Source organism: Protopterus annectens, chromosome 3.part0 (genome assembly GCF_019279795.1).
Source record: "Protopterus annectens isolate FY-2018-M chromosome 3.part0, PAN1.0, whole genome shotgun sequence".
Classification (NCBI taxonomy): domain Eukaryota; kingdom Metazoa; phylum Chordata; order Ceratodontiformes; family Protopteridae; genus Protopterus; species Protopterus annectens.
Window position 1 is genome coordinate 475,483,956 of NC_056731.1, and position 25,024 is coordinate 475,508,979.

General features: G+C 38.4%; 1 protein-coding gene across 3 annotated transcripts in view; it reads left to right on the forward strand.

Annotated features, from left to right (window-relative positions):
* The window catches only part of PHACTR1 (phosphatase and actin regulator 1), a 1,877,004-nt gene that overhangs the window by 1,618,448 nt on the left and 233,532 nt on the right, over window positions 1–25,024 (forward strand). For all 3 annotated transcript variants that reach the window (XM_044064898.1, XM_044064897.1, XM_044064899.1), the window contains one exon: window positions 9,330–9,470. In XM_044064898.1, coding sequence (XP_043920833.1) covers window positions 9,330–9,470 — 141 coding nt within the window. The remainder of the gene's footprint in view (window positions 1–9,329; window positions 9,471–25,024) is intronic.

A 25,024-nucleotide genomic window follows, 5' to 3' on the forward strand; every position in this document is an offset into this window, starting at 1 on the left:
CTGCTAGAGGGAGGAAAAACTTCAAGGACCATTGACAAGCTTATTCTAATTTAAAACTGCTATAAGTAGGATAAACCGCAATTTCCTTTATGCACTGCTTTTGGATTCAGGTTAACAGGCTTGGTAAATTCTGATTTTCCAAGCTTGGCCTTGATTACTCCAGTGGATACCCTGGTAAGGCTTTTCAGAATTGCACCAGTAGTTAAAAGAAAGTACAATTGTGTACACTTACCATAAAATGTAGATGTTCGAGTGTATCCACTGTTGCAGTCATCACTTGTGCATTATCCCTGCTGGGTAACCCTCAGCTGGCCCAAATACCAGAGTAAAGATTTTCCCTCCTACGTCAGCTGTAGGTCGCCAGGGACTAATGTCAGGTCATCAGTGGTATAAAGCAGGGCAGCCAATGCCATTACATCAGCTTTTCTTCCCCCAACCTATAGGAGCCCTGCCTGGAAAGCCAACCTGGGGAATGGCCATAGGTATAGATAGGTGTGAAGGAAACTGAGAGAGAAATAGAGGAGGAAAGAGGGAGGGAAAACAAGACTGCAACAGTGAATACACTCGAACATCTACATTTATGGTAAATGTACACAACTGTACTACATTCTTTGTGTTTCACTGCTGCAGTCATCACTTGTGGGAAGATTCCCAAAGCTGAAGGTAGGGTGGATGGTAGAAGGGTAAGGAAAAGAGGAACAGGGAAAGCCTGCTCTAAGTAGGACCTAGCATGCCCTGCAGGACTGCAGAGGCAAAGCCAGCCTGGGTTTTGGAGAAGAGGCAAATGGTAGTGTTTGGTGAAGGTGTGGACGGAAGTCCAAGTGACAGCTTCTAGGATGTCCTTGGTAGGGACCCCCCTGAGGAAAGCAGTGGAAGTAGATGCTGCCCTAGTGGAATGGCTTCGGACAGGCTTGGAAGACATTTTTCATGGAAGTGGTAGCAGAAATGGATATAGTTGGATATCCATTTAGAAATAGTCTGCTTGGAGATAGGGTTCCCCTCTGCCTCTGGGGCAAAGCTGACCAGGAGCTCGTCATTCTTTCTGTGAGGCTTGGTTCTATCCAGATAGTCTCTGAGTTGTCTATGCACATCCAGTGAATGAAGGATTCTTTCCCCCCTGTAATGAGGGTTAGGAAAGAAGGTGGGAAGATGTACAGCCTGATTCAGAGTTATGTCAGACACCACCTTAGGCATGAAAGAGGGGTTAGTTCTAAGAGACACCCTGTCAGCATGGAAAACAATGAAGGGTTCAATGGCCATGAGCGTCTGCAATTCGGAAACCCTCCTAGCTGAGGTTATGGCCAGCAGGCAGGCGGTCTTCCAAGAGAGGTGTTTTAGTTCTGCTGAGGCAGCTGGCTCAAAGGGAGGTAAGGTCAATTTTTCCAAGACATAGTTCAGGTCCCAGTCAGGTGTAGGAGGCCCCCTAGGTGGCCTGATGTGAGATACCCCTCTAAGGAATTGTTTTAGCAGGGGGTGGGAAAAGAAAGGCTGCTCGGAATGGGAATGGGCAGAGATAGCTGAGGCATGGATCTTGATGGATGAATAAGATAATCCTTTTTGTACTAGCTCCACCAGGTAGTCTAGAATCAGATAGACAGAGAGGCAAGGGAGCTGCTTGTACCCTTAGTTTGCCAAGTATGATTTCCTGGTGCTGGGCCTTCTGGCCTTCTTAATTATATCCAGGACCTGCTTGCTCAACAGTTGGTTGTTATCCACCTTTGGGGTATAAGCCATATGGATAGGTTGACAGTTTGCAGGTTGGGATGCAGTACTGTCCCTTTTTCTTGAGTTAAAAGTCCTTCTTTGAGAGGCAGGTTCCTGGGCAGCTCCTTGGTTAGGCTGAGAAGCAAGGGGTACCAATGTTCCCTGGACCAATTTGGAGCAATTAGTATAGCTCTCTGATCTTTCGGAGCACCCTTGGGATCATTGGCAAAGTGGGGAAGGTGTAGACAAACAGGTTGCCACAGTGGAAGGAGAGAACATCCACCTTCCTGGCTTTTGGGTTGAACTCCCTGGTGCAGAACTGGTGTAACTGCCTGTTCTGTATGGATGTGAAGAGGTCTACTTCTGGGGTCCCCCAAGTTTGGGTGATTGAGAGGAAGGTCTCCCTTTGAGGCTGCCATTCATAGGGGTTCAGGACACTTTTGCTGAGGTGGTCTGCTAGGGTGTTGTGCTCCCCTGGGATGTACTGCACTATCAGGTGAATGCCCATCATCAAAGCAGTCTGCCACAGAAGCATAGCTGGACAACAAAGTGGGTAGGAGTGTGCCCTCCCCCGCTTGCTTATGTACCACATGACTGTGGTATTGTCTGTTTTGATGAGGAGCACCCCTGGATTCAGGTGGCTCTTGAAGGCTGTGATAGCCCTGAGTACTGCCATCATTTCCTTTAGGTTGATGTGTAGGTCTAGGTTTCTGAGGTCCCAGGTGCCTTGGGTGCACATGTCTCCTAAGTGTGCCCCCCAGGCTTTGTCAGAGGCATCTGTGGTGATGGTCTGGCCATGGGGAAGAATTAGAAAAGGTAGGCCCTTGTTCAGGGTGCAGACTTCTGTCCACCATAGGAGTTCCTGTCTTAAGCAGGGAATCAGAGACAGTTGTAGCTCCAGAGACTGACAGTGCTGGCACCATATGTTTTTGAGGTACCATTGCAGTTTTCTCATGTGTATTCTGGCCAAGGGCACCAATAGGATGCAGGATGCCATGTACCCCAGAGCTTGAAGGAGCTTCATTGCTGTGAGGTGTGTTCTGTAAGCCAATTGAGAGAAGTATTGGGGGCGGAAAACTTTGCTTTTATGCGGAGAGGAAGGCTATTTGGGTGGATGTGTCCAGGAGAGCTGTCAAGAAGGTGATCTGTCTGGTGGTTTGTAAATGGGATTTTTCCTTGTTGATGGTGAATCCCAGAGAGGTAAAGAGGTTTTGGACAAAGTTTAGGTCTTCCAGGAGCTTTTCCCTGCTGTCTGCCTGGATGAGGCAGTCATCCAGATAGGGTTAAATGTGAATGTTTTTTTTGCCTGCAGATGGCAATGACAGGGGCCAGGGATTTTGTGAAGACTCTGGGAGCAGCCAAAGGGCAGAGCAGAGAACTGAAAGTGTTGTGAGCCTGCCCTGAAGTGAAGGAACCTTCTGCAGGACTCCATTATAGGGATATGGAGGTAGGCATCCTTTAGGTCCAGGGTGACTAGCTAGGCATTTGGGGTCAGCATGGGCAAGAGCTTTTGGAGTGTAAGCATTTTCAATTTTGGCACTTGCAATGAAAGGTTTAGAGTAGATAGATCCAGAAGAGGGTGCCAAGTGCCCTCTTTCCTGGGTACCAGGAACAATCTTGATTACTGCTTTGTAGTCTAATATTAACATGAGATGGGGTATGGAAGCAATGACTAAAAAACTGGGAGAAGGGCCACGTTCTACATTTTTGCTGACCTTACTTGAATTTTGCCTTACATATAATTATTTTACATGGAAGAAGGAATTATTTTTGCAAATAAGAGGAACTACGATGGGGGCAGACTTTGTCCCATCGTATGCCATAGTTTACATGGGGGAATTTGAAAATCAGTTTATGAAATTACAGGAATATTATGTGAGAAATGTAGTATACTACGAGAGATACACAGATGATTTACTATTTATATGTAAAGGTGAACAGGCAGAATTTGTAGAGTTTATGGAAATTTTAAATAACAATTCACATGGGTTGAAATTTACTTGGGAAATTGGTAAGGAAAGCACTTCTTTTTTGGATGTCATGTTTTATGTTGATGCTGACAAAAGGCTACAGCACAAACCATATAGGAAACCCACAGCAGTCAACGATTTCTTATATGCAACTAGTATGCACCCCCCTCATCTGATTAATTCACTACCATATGGTGAATTTAAAAGAATTTTCACCAACACTTCTGAAGTAGATTTAAAAGAAATTAATTTGGATGAGACATATATTAGATTAAAGAACAGAGGATATAATGATCATATATTACAAAAAGCCAAAAACAAGGTTACAAATACTGGTGAAGTTAGAGGCAGGAATGATCTCAATCAATATGGCAAAACAATTCGAAGTGTCAAAGAAGATGCTGGGGTGGAAGAAAATTTATTTTTTGTTACTAGATATTCTGACTTATCTCCCATTTTGGAAAAAATTGTCAGGCAAGCCTGGGAAATAGTAAGTGAGGATGTCTATTTCCTAAGCATATAACTTTTTTCCTGTGGTAGGTATTGTAACTTAAAAGAATTGTTAAATAAGAAAGGTTTAAATTCAAAACATCCAGACACAATGGGGAGAATGGTTGGAACCTACTGTTGTGGGAGATGCTCACTGTGTCACACAGTAACATATTTGGATGGTACAAAGATTAATGGTAAATTGTATAGGGCCAACGAGTATTATAATTGTGACAGCTGTGGAGTGATTTACATTATTGGTTGTGACTGTGACCCAACTTCCTGGTATATTGGTAAAACTACCAGGAAGGCTAAAGTACGTATTATGGAGAATTTGGGAGATGTGAGAAGGCAAAATCCTGAAAGTCCAGTTGCCTTGCATTTCTTGTCTAAACATCAGCGGTTAGATAAGAATTTATTTTTTAGTACTTTGGCACGTCTGACATCTAGAGATGGAGATTTCAAAAAGCAGTTAAACAGACTGGAGAATCGTATGATTATTAATTTTCATACTTTATATCCTCAGGGAATGAATTTGGAAAGCAATCTGAATATTTAATATAATCTAGTAGTTAGTATGATCAAATGTTCATTTGATTTAGAAAATCAAATTTAAAGAATACATAAAGCTTATAAAATTTGGTTTATACTTTATTATATGTTAAAGTTACATATTAAGTGGAAGGAATGAACACAGATTAAAGGTATTTAGAATGCAGTTTATTATTTTTAATTTTATATTGTTGAGATATTTAATATTGGATGTATTTAATGTTGAGTGTACTTAATTTAACTAAAGTTTTTTGTAAAACTGCAGCATTATAGATGTATATATTAATTGTTAATTCTTGACTGACGGAAATTGCATTTCACAGGGGTAATAACTGAGTTTAAAAAGTACTCTTTTCAGTCTGTACTTAAAAAGCTGGCTTTGTAGTAAGGTATTTGATTAATGATGTAATTAATGATGCAATTGTTTAATTGGATAATTTAATTTAATCATTGTTGGAAAGGATTTGTATATATAGGGACATACTTGGAGATTAAAAAATGTTCCAACAGAAGGTGAGAAGCTGAGGTACCAGAACAAATGTAATAAAAGAACTATATGTCCTGTCAGTGGAGTTCCAAGTCATTTTTCTTAATGTGGTTTGAAACAATCTTGATTAACACCCTTTCCAGCTTGTTCCTGGGGTACAGGTTCCACTGCTCCTTGAGCACAGAGTTTCTGAATTTGTCTTAGGGTTTCTGCCCTCTGATTTGTTGGAATGTATAGGTACCTTGATAAGATTGGGCTCTCTTTGAAGGTGAATCTGTATCCTTGGTAACTGATTTTTCGGACACATTGGTTCTTTGTGATGGATGGCCAGTTGTCTTTGAAAAGGGACAGCCTTCCACCTAACCTTTGGGGGGGGGGGCAAGCGAGTCATTGTGAGTCCTTAGGGTAGGGAGTGGACTTAGAACCCCCTGCCCTGGGGGTTGTAGAGGTCCATTGTCTGGGCATTTGATGTACTTGTAGTTGCTGCCTAGAGGGTCTGTCCCTGCGCCCTTTTCTTTGCACAGGCCTGGATTGGGCAGGAAAGGACCAGTGTTTGGTGGGCAAACTTTTGCTGAATCTGGCAGTTTGGACCTGGAGGAAATCTTTAACTGTATGCATTGATTTGGCTTTATCCTCCATTTTCTTGATCACCTCCTCCGCCTTAGTTCCAAACGTGGTCCTTATCTAGGGAGGTGTCTAGGAGTTTGGATTTGACATGATTAAGCAGAGGTTGCTATTTAAGGCATGCATGTCTCCTAATGACTGACCCCGCAACCACAGCCCTGCTAGAGGCTTCTAGGGCATCGTATCCACAGTGGAGGAAATGCTTTGCCACTTGAGAGCTGGAGTGTAAGAGTTCCCCTAGCTCTCTGGAAGTTGAACTGCCTGGCAAGGAGGACATTTTCTGCTTTAAAAGTTCCAAGGTATGTTGTTGATATTTTAACATATGGAACTGGCAGTTTAGAGCTCTAATAGCTAAGGTAGCACAGGTGTATACTTTTTTACCCCATCTGTCCAGAGCTTTGTTATCCTTGTCAGATGGAATAGGGTTTTTGGAGAAACTAGTCTTAGCCCCTTTGGGTTCCTGGGTGATGAGCTCTGGGTCAGCTGCAGGATTTTTAAATAGGTATTTGTGGTTGTCTGACACCCTGTAGTACCTGTCTGGCTTTCTAGGTGCAGAAGGCAGTGCATCAGGTGTGAGGCTAGACTCCATAAAAACATCCTCCACCACATCCAAAATGGGAGGAATGGCTAAAGGTTTGTGCTGGGGAAGGTCCAGAAACTCTCTTAGCCTCTTCTTAGACTGGGGATAATCCTGAGCTTCTATCAATTCAAATAAAACAAAAACAGTAAAGCAGCACTATGTTTATTCAGCAATCACAGGATAAAGCTGATAGGTCCTCAGGGAGGGAAGCAAATGGGATGGATTCATGTGCATCAGAATCCTCAAAGGTAGTAAGGGGCTGTTGTTCATTGTCTGAATCCAAAAAGTCAGATTCTTCAGTGTCAGGTTCTGAGAGAATCTCTGGGGAAATGTCCCTTTTTCTTTTAGCTGGGGTCGTCTGGTTACCTCTGATAAGTGTGATAAGATCCTCAGCCATCTTGAGAAGCTGTTGTGACTGAGCAGGTTGGGCTTGAGGAAGACCATGGCTAGGAATTGTTTTTCTGGGAGTAGTTCTGCTTTTAGGCCTCAGTCTTTTAATAGGGTTGGGTGCAGCTGTAGCCTACGGCGTGGTCGTCAGCCTTTGTCTGGCGTCAGTTATCCGAAAAGCCTCCTCAGAAGCCAGTGCCTGTAGAGCAGCTCTGGACCCAACTGTGGGTCTGACAACCGAAAACTTGGCAGATGTAGTCTGATCTGGCGGAGTACAAGACTTCGAATGGGTCTCGGTAGAGGCCTGCAGAGGTATAGCTTCAGGTATCAGGGCTGCGTAGGCACCTCATTAAATTCCGCTGTGCTGCAGGCTGACTTCAGGGTAGAGTCGTCTGAAGGCCTAACTTTATGTGGTCTGTCCCTTTCATTATCCTTTCTCATTTGGGGATATCCACTATATGCTGACTGACAGACACCATTTTGTACTATGAAGGACTCTCTTTGAAATGCCTAGCTACAAATTCTGCTCTACGGCGAATGGTCCTAGCATTAAAGAGAATGCAGAACCGACAACTGGGGACATCGTGGTCTGGGCCTAAACAGATTACACACAGATTATGGAAGTCTCGGTGTGGTAATTGCCTCCTATAGTTCCACAGCTCTATTGAGCTATTTGACCAACTACTTAACAGTTACCCTATGCTGCTACTTTTGTAAAAAAAAAGAAAAAAAAGTGTTTTTTATTGCTGTTTAATGAACTATACTGATGTATTCTATCATTGTTAACCTTTTCTTATCATATTTACTTTGTATTCCTATGAGATAATCTGTAATGTTTATGTGCAATGTGTACTACGTATTTGTATTTTTCTGGAGCTTTTCTCCCCAGAACCCCATTGAAATCAGGCTCCTTGTGGCCCAATGGACTATCCTGGCAAACAGACTGCAAATAAATAAATAAATATATTTGTTTTCCACGGCAGAGACAATTGTTTACTTTTTTGGACATCGGTTAGTGCAAGAAAAAGGTCCCCAATGGAATACTTAGCTTTAGTCATTTTCTACCTCACTCTGGCCGCGGCCGACAAACGCACAAGCAAACTGCTTCTGCATCGGGCTCCACTGCAAGAAAGACTGATGTAATGGCTTCAGATGCCCTGCTTTATACCACTGATGACCTGACGTCAGTCCCTAGCGGCCTGCAGCTGATGCAGGAGGGAAAATCTTTACTCTGGTATTTGGGCCGGCCGAGGGCTGTCCAGGAGGGATAACCCACAAGTGATGACTGCAACAGTGAAACATGAAGAACATCTGAAATATGATTGTTTCAATAACAGTCAAAAAAATAACAATGAAAACAAATTAAAACCTTGAAAAAACATAGTACTTTAGGTCCTATGTTGGATGGTTGGATACAAAAGCTAGTAGGTGTTAACAGGGCACTAAAATTTTGCTATTTACATAGCCAGCTTTGTGCTACAGATGGATGGAGTTCTAACTGTGACACCCATGACAGAAGATGAATTAGGGACCCAGTTCCTCTTGAAAACTGCCAACAGAGTGGAAGTGAGCATCTGCTGCTGGGACACCCTCTCTGGTCGTAGGGAATGCAGACCAGTCTGCTGCATTACTGACTCCTAATAAGGGCTTGGAGACACAGTTTGTAACATTGGCAGTCATGGATATGGTTATCCCACCAAGCAGCATGGTGTGCTAGGGCTGAGATTGGTGCATATGTGGGAATGTACATAAATCAGTTTCCCAGCACTGTAGTGCATGAATGTCAGGCTGCTATGTGCATGGTGGAGTCTAGACTAATCAGAAAGCACTAATGTTTGCCTTGAAGAAAACAACCCATAACTGTTTCAAATCTGTACAGGAAAAAAACTTCCTGGTCCAGTCACAAAAGGGCTGATTGCTGGCAAGCAGTTGGCCAGAAAGGATATGTCAGAAAAAGGAAAAATGAGTATCTAAGATAAGGCAACCCTGTGCTAGCAGTAAAATTGTTGTAGTATAGCAGATATTGGATATGGCTATTATTCATGGGAGAATGAAGTGCCATGCTCATGTAGTTCATCTGAGCTTACCGGGGAAAATGGCAGGCACAATGCTGAAAGAGAGAAACTTCTGTAAGCAATGTGATTCCAGCTGTAGGCACACAACTACTACATAGTTTGCAGATTCATTTTACTTATCGGTACAAGGTATTTTTATAGCTGTACAGTGGGATGGAAAACAGCACAATGACACGTGGCCAAGAAGAACCTGGAGAACCATAAAATCAGAATGTGGTAAGTAAAGGATAACAGATGATTAGACTGCTATTTAAAAAAAAAACCTTTGGTAAAGTAATTCCTGTGTGTCAAGTGCCCACATTCCACTCTGGTCTTTTACCAGGTCCTAAGGCCTTCAGCAAGTGTGCGCCCACCAAATACATGCAGTGAGCATTGTCATACTAACTTATACAGTTGCTTTGTCTTTATCTGATGTTACTCCTGGTCAGATGATAACAAAATCTTTCTCCTTCAATTAATAGCTCAGTCAGAGACCTACAGTAGAAGAGCTTCGGGAAAAAAAGATCCTCCTCCATTTCAGTGATTATGTTGACGTTGCAGATGCTCAGGATTATGACAGAACTGCAGACAAACCATGGACACGACTTACAGCTTCAGAAAAAGTAAGAAAAAACAGTCTGGTAACCAGAGTCTTTGTTACAGTAAAACAAAATGAAAAACAAATCAATGACTGAATACAAGTCAATATAGATGAATAAGATCAAGAGCAGGCCATAACAAGGTGCTTTTTTTTGTTGATCAACAACTTAAAAATATAATTCACCTCAACACTAGATTTACATATTCGAAATTTAACTGATATATTTTTTCTTACCTTCTGTTTATCCCTCTTCCCATGTCAACAGTCCACATTTGTGTTACATTCTGGCACAAATCCCATGGAAATTTGGTGAACATATTACCTGTCAATAATGACAACCATAGCTATATATGCCATATGAGTTTACTGCTGCTGCATTCTACACTTGTCATCACATGATGGGAAGATGGGAAGATTTTCCTAAGGAGCAACAAAATGGCCTCCATATTCCCATTGAGGAAAATGGTATCATGTCCAACTCCCTCTCTACCCTGACTGTAGCCTTTCATCTACTACAACTCTAACCCCTCTTATTTCAGATTTCACTGACTGAACATCCACTCCAATACTTTGGAAATCTCCTCTTAACAAAGTTATTTTTTCCTAATGACATATTTATTTTCTTAGATTGCAGCTATTTGACTGAGCTCTCTCTGGATTGTTGCAGACAGTTACAAATCATTACAACATAACTCATTACAACAGCCAGGATGGCTTCTTAAAAGTGCCTTATAGTAAGAAGGACAGACTACCTGTCAGTCAGTAAATGGCTTAACTCATACCAGTAACCAAGTCACTAAAAATGGAGCTCACTGCTATTCTAAAAATAAAAGGCGCATTTTAGAGTACGTGGAACCCCGAGCAGATGGTTTGGATGAGACGCTGTACTAACCCTAGGTCAAAATATCCTAACATTGTCAGACGTCTGGTGGCTGCCAGGTCACCCATGAGCTGTGATGGTCCAGATGCTCTGTGATGCATTTGGTGTCTTATTTTTGAAACTATTCTTTTTTCTACTAGCCAGAAGATTTGTGCATATGCTCCTCAATATATATATTGTCCATAGATAAAATCAGTGATGACTAGTCCTTTCGCACACATACACACACACACACACACACACACACACACACACACACACACACACACACACACACACACACACACACATGCTCATAAGCTATAGCAATAATTACCTTACTCTGACTTAACTAAATACAGTATATTGTATGACACTGCTCCAGCCAAGACAGGTCAGAGGCTGTTTAAATGTGATCAAACAACAGTAATGATGAGTCAGTTTTATCAACAGATGGCCTCTTTAGTTATCAATTAAAAACACATTATCATCTGTATATGCCTCAGATGTCTGTGGTAAAGAAATGTCCATAATTTGTTTTACAAAAATGCATACTAGTCCTAAAAAAATCAGAGGTTAATGATTGTTTAACTTGATCAAATAGCAGCATGGTCTGTCATTTTCATGCAAAGGCAGTTCCCAAACCCAGAAATTATAGCTGCATTGTTGAATGTGTACACCTCAGATGTCTGATAGTGGTAAACCTAATGGCCATGGAAATGTGTTCAAAAATGTCATACAAATGCCACAGAAAAGTATTCCAACTTGCTTCAGACAAATGCAGACTAGTCCTGCAAATCTAGTTTAATGAGTACCTTGATTAAATGACAGCAGGGTAAATCACTTTCTTCCCCACATACAGGCCTTTGCACCCTTGTACCCAGCAATTATAAACCTCTTGCTTTCTTTCCCCCTCTGGTGTCTGATTATGATTAAAAATTGCCATAGTAATGCATTTTAGTTTTATTCCAAACAAACAGTAGCCAGACCAAGCTCAACTCCACCTAATAATGGGCACAGTAATGTATTTGAATTTTATTTCATAGTAACAGAAAGCCTAGCATCTAATCCCATGACACAGATAATTTTAGAGTTAATTATATGTTTTGTTTGTCGGTTTCATCACCAGTTCCCTGCTTTATTCTTTGCATTACTGGAAGACTGCCAAAGTGTGTACTAGTACCTATGTCAAGAACCATGGCAGCAGAACAACCTTTTTTATACATCAGAAACACTCATACTGGTATTACTTAAGTAACCATGAGCTTGGGCAGCTGAAAAAAGATGTTTTACTGTAACTAATCTTCCATATTTTCTGGTTATCTGTTTCATCCTTCATTGAGAAGCATGATTTGTGTCCTTAAATTATTTTTATTTTTTATAAATGGGGGACCCAAACATGGTCAGGAACATGGACAATTGCTTCCCCTATACAACCTGGTCCTCAATTGTACATTTGTCTTTGTGCATGGCCTATAACAACATCTTAGGCAGGTTCTCTTTGTGAGAACATATAGCAGAACAAAGCACTTCCCCTATGTGAATGAAAGCTACTTAGTTTTGTAGATGATGTAATGCTGTTTCTGACTCAATTAGGATACAATGAAATACACAGGTGACATAAAACCATAATAGCTTTCATTGACAACATTCCTTTTTTCCTTAAGGGTATACCTAAATCCCCTTCAACCTGCCAGAAAATTTATTTCTGAAATTTGTCTTAAAATAGTCAACACGAACTTGTGCTAAAAATCCACTTTTCATCATTTTCAACAATATCTTTTCCAATGCAAAAAAAAATACTTAAAGTCTGAAGAACTCTGTAAATCAATATGTTCATCAGTCTCACTGCTGCAGGAACCTTTGGCTATTTGAATTGTATCCTGCCTAGGATATAACAACTGGCCACCTTCACAAAGCTCTGGCACCCTTCCACACCTTCACTCTGAGTACTACTTGGACAGCCCATTTGAGTAGGGGAAATTGGTATTCTAAGTGAAGATTACTTCAGAACAACTGAGACGCTTTACTAAAAAAATGACTACTGCATGCAACAGATATCACACTTGCATTTGCTGCAGAAGGCTGTAGGTTCTATTTACACATAAGATAGATTGATTGCTGACACTGCAGTGCAGCATAATGTGTGTGTTACAGTCTTGAGTGTGTCATATTTTGAATGAGATGTTAAAGGTCCTATCTTTTTAGTCTGCAATAGCTCAGGTGGATATAAAAGATCCCGCGGCACCTATTGAAAAGAGTAGGGGTCCTTTATTTTATGCAACATAAAAAATACATTATTTACATATTTACAAAATGTACATATTTACAGGCATGTGTCTGTGCATGTGTGTGTACATATATATATATATATATATATATATATATATATATATATACATATATATATATATATATATATATATATATATATATATATATATATATATATATATATATATATATAGCTTCACTTTACAATCTCGAAATACTGAAATATCAAACTTCAGTATCTTGAGACTGTAAAGCCGAACATTTAAAAACCCAAACCCCCAAAAGCGCAAAATTCAAACTCGCGACTGCCCGTATACACACTCCACATAGAAACAGGCACACATACACCTTCCTCCCTACACTACAAACCAACAAAATACACACAAACACAACAAAACAAATGCACAGACCCTACATATAAACAGGGGGCAAGCCCCCCTGCACCCCCCTATGTGGGGAGTTGTGCCCCCAGTCCCCCACTACTTATATATACTAACTCTGAGATCACACTAAAAACACAAATGCACAAAAAGCACCACTACACATTCTACACTACCCTTGCATAAACACACATCACATATGTACAAATGCCACCACTCGCAGCAATTCCACACGCACAGTCTTACCTACCTACCCTAACCCACACCTCAAAACTCCAAACACACTAAAATCCCTACCCAAAATCCCTATTAAAACATCACTTACCTGAATCCAGCTACATCCACATACCAAACCGCACATCATGAACACAGGAAATCCCACATCACATATGTGCGTCAATAACCGCGGATTCAACATTTCCACATTCGGGTTTCTGAACTTTCGCAGAAGTGAAGTTTCGGCATTTCGGTCTCAAACTACTGAAAGTAGTTTGGGATTCTGAAATGAAACTATATATATATATATATATATATATATATATATATATATATATATCACATAAAATATCAAGACCAGGAACATTAAGACATCAACACCATAAGAACAAAGTGTTTCAAGCATGAACATTTAAAACATTGCCCCACACATTAATAAAATATAGAACATCAAATCCAAAGGCTGCAGAATATAATGCAGCCAAACAAAATCAATTTGTGACACTCTTGCACATCACCACGTGAATCCACCAATGACAATAATGTATTACTAACACTTCTGTCCCTTTTTTGGCTTCTTGTCAGTTGATATGTTTCCTTAGCAACCAGGAATGTGTGTCCTAATGTCATCTTATTCACGTGATCATGGCAGTGATATATTCGTGCTACTTTCAAATTTTTGTTATTCTTGATTGTGAGGTTTGGTGCTGTGATCACTGGAATACGTGAATATTAGGATGGACATTCCTGCTATGGAAAGGTATACCAACTGACAAGAAGCCAAAAAAGGGCAGAAATGTTACTAATACATTATTTTCATTGGTGGACTCATGAATTATGCGTCATTGTATTCTGCAGCCTTTGGATTCAGTGTAATACAATTCATTTAATGTATGGTAAATTATTTAAAAAATTCATATTTGTAAAATTTCATTCTTGTTTTCTCAATGTTTTAATGTTCATGGTTTTGGTATTTCGTTTTTATGATATAGACCGATCGGTACTTACGTATTATCGCAACCACATTTTTCTGTCCGCGAAATGCGGACACTGCAAGTGACAGCAGTGCATGTAACACTGATAATTGATGTTCAAAGTTTTTTAAACTGTTGGATTACACTGCTTATGTCTGAGGAACACAGTAAGCTGTAATCAGAGGCAGCTACTTTCTGACAGCAGCTTCACACCGCATTCCTGTATGATGTAGCACTGATGCCCTTGCCCATTCTTGCAAGCAGCTGTCAAAGATGCCATCATTTTTGTCGTGTTTTCCCTGTCACATTCACTGCCTCAATCAAGCAACGATGAGCACTACTCAGATGGCAGGAACTTAATGCAACATAGAAATCATACACAGCTGGAGAAGGAGCATGCATTTGGAAAGTAAAAACAACACACACCTTCCTTGTGGAAGTCTGTTCTGTGTTTCAGGCCGATGAGGTCTGAAAAGAAACGCACGCCGTTATTTACTGACAGTAAGAGTGTAGGGTGAGTCAGATACCGATGAGTTTGCGAGGGCTACTTTAAAAATATGAGCCAGAAATGGGACACTGCAAAGGTTAACATGTGCCTAGGTGCATGCAAGGGACTGGGGACACAGACATGTTAAAAAATAAAAAACATAAACCATTACATGCGAAATGCAGGAAACAACTGTAGCTCATCCTAAGCCCATTCATCTCTTCTGCTGTGCGTGTTCTTAATAATACACCCTGTCTGTGAACTGTAACCCACACAAGATAGGGACACACTTTCAAAGCTGCTGTTAGACCTTTTGTAGAAATTGAAGCCTCAAACTGCTACTTACACTTTCCATTTGTCAGCATGATAGCAGCCATGACAATGAAAGCATGTCTCTGTAATGCACGCAAATCAGGAAGAGGATTTCTTACAATTTCTCTCTTTCGGAAAGTAATGCAAACGTTTTTCTCAGCAATAAGGACTTTGTGTAGCACCTTTCAGTGTTTCCTGCACTCGGAAGAGTTGAGGTATGTCAATTTTGCGACCGCTAAAATGTGGTTGCGATAATACGTAAGTACCGACCGATCAAGATATATATAGGTTATTTACAAATAATTATTAATCAAGCTGTTCCACAAAGAGGTTTGCCATTGATACTCAGGTCTCACTTAATTGGGATCTTTTCTTTTTTGCTGGGAAAGTTATATCTGTCTACATTTAAACCAGCTCTTCTGGCTGCTTTGGGTTTATCTTTTCAGTAGAATAACTAGCTTATTGCTCTGAAATCTGCAAGAAAGTATCAGGGTTGCAAATATTCATGGTGGGTTAAGAGTATTGTTTTTCCATGCTGATAGGGTTATCTGTAGAAAAAAAATTCCCCTCTATATATGCCCTTACTACTGTCACAGTATATCTTGAATCTAATTGCCTATCTGCCTCATTTCTTTCAGAATTTGAATAACAGGGAGTATAGATTATACGTACCCTGGTCATGCCTTTGAAATGGGATATTATCTTGTCAGTACTAAGTCCTTTACGAAAGCTATACAGCTGTGAACTTCCTAGTATGGGACTGGAAAAAGACAACCTGTGTCAGTTCAGACAATTCCAGTTGGTTGTTCCATACTGTACCTTTTTTTCTTATCCACGTTATGCTTCTAATCGAGCTTTGTTTTCTTTGATGTCATATTGGAAAGGGGTGGTCTCTAGACACATTCTAGAGGAAGCTACATGGTCCTTTGTATATACTTTTACAAAGCATTACAAACTGAATTCCTTTTCCAGGTCCAAGACTATTCTCCAGGGGTACTGGGTTGGATGAGCTTTGGTAATCAGCCCATATAACCAAAGGCTACTGCAACAGTGAAAATGATGAACGTTGCACTTATCATAACAATACGTATTCAAATTCCTCACTGCTGCAGTAGCTGCATCCTTCCTCTATCCCCCTTCCTGTGTATATACTTTTTAGTTGGGATATAAACCTTTTGTTTCTATTACATGATTAGAATGCTCCTATTCCTATGGGCAAGAAAGTCATGAAGTACTTCTGAAGTAATGTTCACATGGAATGTTGATTTCCCTCTTCAAATGTACTGTCCAGTCAGCACTCAGAATGAAGGTGTGAGAGGGAGCCAGAGCTTTGTGAAGCTAGCGAGTTGTATCCTCGGCAAGATGCAAGCCAAACAGCCAAAGGCTACTGCAGCAGTGAGGAATTCAACAATCTACTGTTATGCTAAATGCAACTTATACAACTGTAGTTTATTTATTCATCTACATACTTACTTTTTGGCCAAGAGAATTTTTTCCAAAAGACATATAGCATAGAGTGGACATAGCATACAATTGTTAACATTACAGTTTCAACAATGACAGCAAATGAGGACAACAGTCCAATAAGTGTGAACATTAAGAATATGAGTAATAAAAAATACAGTAAACCTTGGTTATGGTAGCTTCATAGAATCTTGACAATTTCAAAGCCAAAACTATCAACAGCTAGATATACTTCATGAAAAATTGTCTAAACCACTTGTTTCATTTCAAAAACCTGAAGATTTTCTGAGTATCTAATTTCCTCTAGAAGCTTTTTCAATAAACTCCTTTTTTTTTTTTTGTTAAGCATTTTCTAAGAATCAGTAGTAGTCCTGGTTCTGTCTCTGAGTGTTCTGGACTGAATGTATTTTTCCAAGTGGAGTAATGCTAGCTTAGCAAGATCTTTAATTGCTGTGACTAGTACACATAGGCCAACTCCCACATAGAGTATTATGAGCGAGCCTTCATTTGTAACCACATTATGTGTTTGAAGCTCGGCAGGTGAATCCTGGCATCCATGTAGAAAACACATACTACTGGGTTATAATCAGAAATCTGGTCATAATTCCTTGCAGTGCACAGACCTTAGAGTGAAAAAACAAAAAAAAGCAAGCACAAAGTATTTTACAGGTTTTCAAAGCCGATAAAGCACTTAGTGATCACTGTCAAATGGACTGATGACAGGCCAAGATCTCTCAAGTCTATCTCACATCACTTAATGTTAAATCCACAGACTTTATGTGGATGATAGTTCTGAAACCCTTTTTTAACTGATGGAGGTATTTGTTGTTATAGAAAAAAGCACATTATCATAGTATATTATTCTTCTAACTAAAACAACATATAGTAGAAACAAAGTTTCCTTTTTCTTTGATGTAATATCCCTAAAAGTCATATGGAACACTCCACAAGTCTTCCTTAAAATGTAAGCCCTGTTTGTTTTCATCAAGAATTTTTCCAATGATAATGCCAAAGTCTTTTTAAAAATGAACCAGATTTAAAAGAAATGAATCTAAAGTAGAGATTCAATAATGTACTTTGCCCAAATGCAACATATATATATATATATATATATATATATATATATATATATATATATATATATATATATTTATCAGTATTAATATCGAACAGTACACCACTACAGAATTCATTCAAATAGTCGGCAACTGTTTAAAATACCCAAGGTGTGGGGAATTGGTTCCACATGTGCTCTTTAGCACATCTATATAACCAGCATCTAGACATTGTCAGTTTAACAAAAAATGTTAACATAGTAACTTTTTATGAAAACCCTAAATATGTGACGTGATAGACTTTTGTTGATGCAACTGATAACATATAGAAAGATCCACAATAATTTTAATCTGACTACAATATCACTGTGGGATGGTATTAAAACTTTTTGCTAACTCCATGTGGGCCACTTCTACAAGAAATCTGGTATTAACAATGTCACTGATACAATTTTGAAATTCCACTAATGTAGGCATTATCTAGCCTCAACATTTATACAAAGTAAATTTTAAGCTGGCATGCTTTATCACACATGCAGTCCTTGAATCACAGTTCTACCTCCCTCTTCACATTTACATCATCTTCATCATAACTGGATGAAGAAGCATTGTGTGATACATCTTAGTATGTATATTTGTACAAGATTAATGGAATAGGTGACAGTGTCTCAATGTTTATAAAAGTACAGTTATAAAACAGAAGCCACAAAATGGGGAAAAACTAGAACTTATTCACACATTAATAAATATATATGACACTGAATATTATATAGTGAAAGCTAATTAATGTTTAAAAACATGTACAAATATAGTTGTTCAGAAGTACTTTCTCATTGTAAACCAAATATAATCCACAGAAAATGTCAAGTACAAAATAAAAGAAAAAGAAATGACAGACACACTCCTGATTCTCTTACTAATAAATGTAGCAGTCAGAGTAGGCCCAAAGGTATGTACTGCATGAATGTAAACATGTGACTAATCTGTCCCTAGATGCTGAAGTTAGCAAAAATGTATACAACAAAATGATGTTCTGTAATACAGTGGTACTTTTTAAAAATGGTAAGACATTTCATTTTCTTTTTAATAATAATTTGTAATAGCACTATATATGTTTGTGTGTGGGTAATGAAGGAATGCTCAGAACTGCCTTTGGTCATTTGGGCTGTGTCCTCATGACCAAACCATAGCCATTGTTGAAACATGCATTGCTCACAGCCAAATATTGCATATTGCTGAATAAAACTTACCACAACCCATCAACTTCTGCTTTAGTGGATGTAGATTTCCTGACTAAACTTCAATTACAAAAAAAATCAGTGAAAACTACAGTTTTCAAATATCCAAATGATGAATGGGCAAACTACACAACAAAAAATAAATATGCCCAACTTTGTTAATCAATTGAGCCTGCAAAACAATGTAAAATCTGTCTAGAGGTGGCAGTTTCTTAGAGATGAAGTGAACCACCTCAATAACTGGTGCAATATTAATAACCTGGCTGCAAGCGTGAATAAAACCAAGGAGTTAGTAATGGACTTCAGAAAGAATCAGGACTCACATCACCCACTCATAATTAAAGGGGAAACAGTGGAGACAGTGAATAGCACCAAATTTCTGGGTGTGTATATTTCTGAGGGCTGGTCAAGAAGTACTAACCACATTGTGTAGAAAGCATATCAACACCTGCACTTCTTGTGAAAGCTGAGGAAAAATAGTCTCTCTTCCTCTGTCCTCAAAACCTTCTATGGGGGTACCATTGAAAGCACCTTGACTAGTAATCTCAGTCTGGTTCGGGAACTGCAAATCCTCAGACTGAAAGGCCCTACAGAAGGTGGTGAAGGTAGCGGAGAAGATCATTGGATCCCCACTTCCAGCTCTGCAGGCCCTATATGAAGCACAATGTATTGGCAGAGCCAGAAAAATAATCAGAGACCACACTCACTTTGCACATGGTCTGTTCTCCTGCTTATCTTCAGGAAGACTATACCATAGTATGCATTGTAAGCCCTCCAGATTTTGTAGGAGCTTCTTCCCACATGCTATCAGACTGTTGAACTGTACAACATATCAATAGCTGGTGATGGAACAATCAGTAGTGCAGCTGTCGTCTTGTGCAATACCTACACAAGCTGCTTTAAAAGTGCAGTCAGTAGTAACTGAACATTCCATACAATATACGTGTGCTATTTAGTACATTCTGTGTACTCTGTGCAATAATTGCTTTTCCACATGTGCAATATTTGATGATGGCTGCTACCAGTGCTATAGAGGTATCTCAGATCTTGTCAGTCATGTCTAGTATATGTTATTGTACTGTTATATGTCCCTATTATTCTCTGTAGTTGTATATGATATATATGCACTTGGAACTGAAGCAATGTAATTTCAATTAACTTGCACTGTGTGTGGGTCTGAATGGCAATAAAGTTTACTTTGGCTTTGGCTATTTTGCTAGTAGCAAAAAGGAAGTGTCACCATATTTGCTTTTTTACCAGACTGTCTTCTGCTTTTCTGCACATGTGCCTGAACCACTCTAATCTCTTCTCTTTGACATTCTCTGCATTTGAAGTTATTTGGCTTCTTCTCTGATGTCTTTATTTCTTCATTTGTCCCACAATGTGCATCCTACCACCCATATCAGACACTTCCTGTCTATCATGTCCAGCATCCTCATCTGCTCTGCCTTCACTGCTCAGGCTTCTGGTCTCACCACTGTTTTGTACACCTTACATTTAAGCTTCTTTGGCATTCTTCTGTCATACACTACCCTGACATTCTGTGCCATTTGACTGCAGCCCTTCTGATTCTAGGTTTGACCTCCTCATTTAGACTTTATTTCTCCTCAGTCACCCCTGATAGATACTTGAAGCTGTTAATCTGTTTCAGTGTTTTCCATCGTATGTAAGTTCTCAGCTTTTTCTGATTGTTTCCCTTATTTGCTGGCTTTAAAACTGCCTCATCTGTATTCAGTTTTATCTCAAGTGCCTTCAGTTTTGAATTCCATTCCCCTATAATTTGACAGATGTATTTATATATTTATTCTTTTGTTGCCCAGGTTTATCCTACTAGGCTAGTGGCCTCTTTTCAAGGGAGACCTGAGCTGGTATTTATACTACTGGGGAAATTTGGCCAGGGTATCTGGGAACTTCCCCTACTCATGTTTGTTCCCAAGCAGGACACTGTTTGGTGTAGCAACTTCCTGCTTCTGTTGCAGGTGCAGTGGCAGCCTGGAGATCCAGGGAGAAGATTGAAGTACACATAGAAAGAAGATGTGGGCAAGGATTCTTTATCCTTGCATAAAGCCAAGATAGAGGTTTTGCGCAAGCTGTTTGAAGTAAGCAAAGGTCATCATAAAGTAGTCAAACTGATTAGTTTATGTGGTTTTTAAGGAAAGGAGGTGGTGAAGGCAGTCGAGCCTTCAGATGGGCTGCAGATCGAAGCAGGATATGGAAGGGTAGAAGTGAAAGTATTTGAACCTTCACAGGATTCAGAGATGTTATTTCAATGTAACCTGTTTAACGAGGAAAGTAAATTGCAGAATGGATGTAGCATTGCAACCCTCCAGTCGAGAGAGTTGCAGAATGTTATTTTATAATATTTGATTTTGCAAAGTGAACCAGAAAGCAGAGAAGATGTGTCATGGGCTGATATTATGGACAGTGCACAGGAAGAAGAAGAAAGCAGGAAATAGTCAAGAAAAAGTCATATGCAGAGAAAGTAAAAAAAGAGGAAGAGGAGAAGGAAAGAAGTTTGAGCAGAGAAGCAAGAAATAAGTAGTAAGAATTAGCAGTAAAGAAGAGAAACGTTTGGACAGGTACAATATATGGAACAACATCATGGCTCATTTAGGTATATTACCACAAGAGGTAAGATTTTTTTTATACACATTATTAAATATTCATTTTGTCACATTATATTTAAATATTGTAGAGGTATGGAAAAGTTTTTGGGAAAATATGATTCAAGAAAAGACCATAGTCCATGGAATTCATATGCCTTACAAGTTTTTAATAGGGAAGCAAAAAAAAAAGTATTTATACTGCTTTGGACTGAAATTCTAAAAGAGGCATTCATGGACTTTTTAAAGATATTATGTAAAGATGTAATAGATGTTACTAAAATATATGACAACAGAGGCTTATGGAGTGGGGATTGGGAATGCATTGTTATATTAAAAAAAATTGTGCATATCCCCAGTATGATAAATGTGGAAGGGAACAGAGGTGTTGTGAAATATTGGGGACAACAAAAAACATGTTTCTTTTGTGAAAAATGTGATCATTTAATTAGCAATTGTCACAAAAGAAAATGTTGCATATATAGGGCATGATGCAAAATGATTTAAAATGTTTTAATTGTGAAAAAGCAGATCATTTATGGATGAATTGTAAAGAAAATTTTTACTTGTACAGAAGGGGAGAAATAGGAAGCAAGAAGTTATTCAAGTTATTGAACAAGTAGTTGTTCAAGAGATAGAACAAGAAGAAAAAATAGAAGAAGAAGCAAATCATGTAACAGTGGAAAATGAGATAAAAGAAAAGCAGAAGAAAAAAATAAGAGTAAAAGAAGGACAACAAAATGTCTGTCAGAAGTACGTGATGAAGAAATGATGTGGAAAGTAGTGAAAAGAAAGAATAGTTATACTGGTAAAACAGTAAAAGATAGGAAAAGAAAGTACTTAGGTACAAAAGAGAATAAGAAAGGGAAAGATATATAACTATGAGTAAGTAAAAAAGTAAAAAAATAAAGATGAAAGAAAAACTAAATAAATAAGTTAAAGTGAGAGTATTAAGAGTAAATGTCAATAGTATAAAGAATATAAAAGGGGGAATAAGGATATTAGAATGGTGTACACACTGGAGATGGATGTGATTGTTTTGGAAGATATCAGAATTACATCAAAATTAAAAAGATTACAGAGAAATTATGGGGAAGTCAGACTGTGGAATCTGTGGACAGAAACATATTCAGGGTAGCAGTATTGCACAGACCACCAATAAAAGTCTTGGATGCTACTTTAGTTGTAATGGAGATAATAACTGTTAAAGATGTGAGATGGAAATATCAAATATTTAGGATCATTGTGATTTATGTATATGAACAAAAAAGAAGAGAAGATATGTTCAAGAATTTGTTAGAATATGTAAATGTAAACATGGAGATTATATTGGTAAGTTACTTAAACTGTAATATAAGGAAGAAAAAGGAGAGTGGGGATGTATTCAGGATATATATATATATATATATATATATATATATATATATATATATATATATATATATATAATAGTAAATGGGCAAAATTGTTTATTTTATTATTTTGAAGAGTTTAAATGTAGGACAGAAACTGAGTATTAAAAGTGTTGCAAGATGGAAAAAAATCATTAATAAGTATGATTATGACAAAAATATATAACAATATGGGATATGATAGAAATATTCAAAAGCGAAAGAAAAATAATGAATGGGGAAATGAAACAATATTAGGAGAAAATAAGACTGTGCAAAATAAGATTAAATGAGACAGAGGTCAACAGCAAAGTTCAGTATATTAATATAATGGAAACATATTATTTTATTTATCAGTGGGGAAAGTACAATAAAGGCATTAAAAGTCAGAATGAAATGATGTAAAAATATGTAGAATGTAAGGAGTTTGTATGGTGATTATCAATAAAAATGTCAGTGAAAGTAAACATGCTGTATAAAAAGATAGAGGAGAGAATTTGTAATCACTGAGGTGAAACAGAAACAACAGAACATTTTTTTAATTATAAAATGGTTAAGAAATTATGGGATAAATTATCTGAAAAAATATTTTCAAAGAATTGAGGGAATAGGAGACATAAATATGGATATGATACAATATGCTTATTATGGAAATAAAAAGGAATTTGTTAAAAAAAATGACAGCAGTTTGGACTATACAGAATGGAAGAATTAATGAGATAAAATGTAATGGAAATGGATACTACCTGAAATTTTGAAGAAAATAAGATTTTGGTTATGGGAAAAAGAGTGGGGGAGGTCTTAAAGTGAAAGTGTTTTGGAAAAAAATGCAAAAGATGTAATTTAGAAATTGTAAAATGTTTCTAAATAATGTATAATATGTGAATAATGTAAGTAGTGTAGATATATTATTATTTTAATAAAGGACCCATACCACTACAACACTTGCAGTACATGTGGTCAATGAGTAAGTGTCTCTGTTCCATTCTTAGGAGAGTGGCAGCTGGGAAAATGGCATGCAAACATGGCAAGGAGTAGAGGCAAATGCTGACTCTTTGTATTTGTTTTCAGATAAGATGATGGATTTATCTGCATAAAAATCCTGATGACAACTGGATACAGGGTACTGAAGATATTTTTCAACATAATTTGTTTATGGAGTGATTATAATAACCTACCAATTAGGAGGGTTGCAGGATGATTTATTAGTGGAGCTAGGTGACCAGAGTGAGCCAGAGACATGGAAGGATGTATCTCTGGGGTGATATGATGGAAAGAATTCTTAAAGAAGAGGGACAATAACTTAAGAAGAAAATCATTTGCAGAAGTGGTCAGAGAGCAGAAGTAAGAAAGAAGAGAGAAAGAAAGGAGACAGACGAAATGGAAAAGAAGTACATAGCTAGAATGCAGAATAAAGAAGAACAAGAAATGGACAGGTATGATATATGGGAGAAGAGAGTTGGGCCTTTGGGAATTAAGGCACAGGAGTTAAGAGCATTTATTTTGGCAGAAAAAAGAAACTTATTGTGACATTTTCATTGAGACTGCTGCAGTATTAGAAACTTTTTTTGAGGGAATATGAAAAAAGAAAAAAAATGTATCTGTGGAATAAATTTATGTATTTATTTATTTATTTATTTACATTTGTTGACTGGGAGTGTCTGACTGGACGTAGGTCCATTTTCAGTGGAAGCCCGGGGAGAAAAGCTCCACAGTTAAAATATACAGACAGTAGTTACATTGGATTTACATAGCAATTAACAACTTGATTAACATAGCAATTAACAATTACAAACATAACTACAGATGAAGAACATAGTACATCAATAGACAACTAGAATTTTTATCATCTGCGCAGTACGTAACAGACATTGACAACTGTTACAATAAGAAGTTCCTGCTGTATAATAAGTAGTAGGCTTATGAGCATCCGAACTTGTTATAATCAAGGTAGTTAGTGGGGTGGAAAGAAAGGCAGTGGGTGGATGGGGTGAGTGATATTAGAGTGGGAGTTGCAAGGGCATAGCCAGCATGTTTTAGGTGCGCTTTAAATAACGTTTTGAAGTGGGTGTATGATGGTACAGAGGTAACTGTGGGTGGGAGGAAGTTCCATAATTTGGCTATGGCGCAAGAGAATAGTGCTTCACCAGCAGAGTTATTGGCTTTAGTGATCTGCGAGTGATTTTTGTTGCTGGATCTTAGTGGTCTGGTGGTGCGATAGGGTTGGAATAGATTCTGGAGGGATGGGACATTTAGTGGATGGTTTACTAGTTTGTGGGCGAGTGTGAGTTGATACCATTGAAGGAGGTGAGGGAGTTCAAGC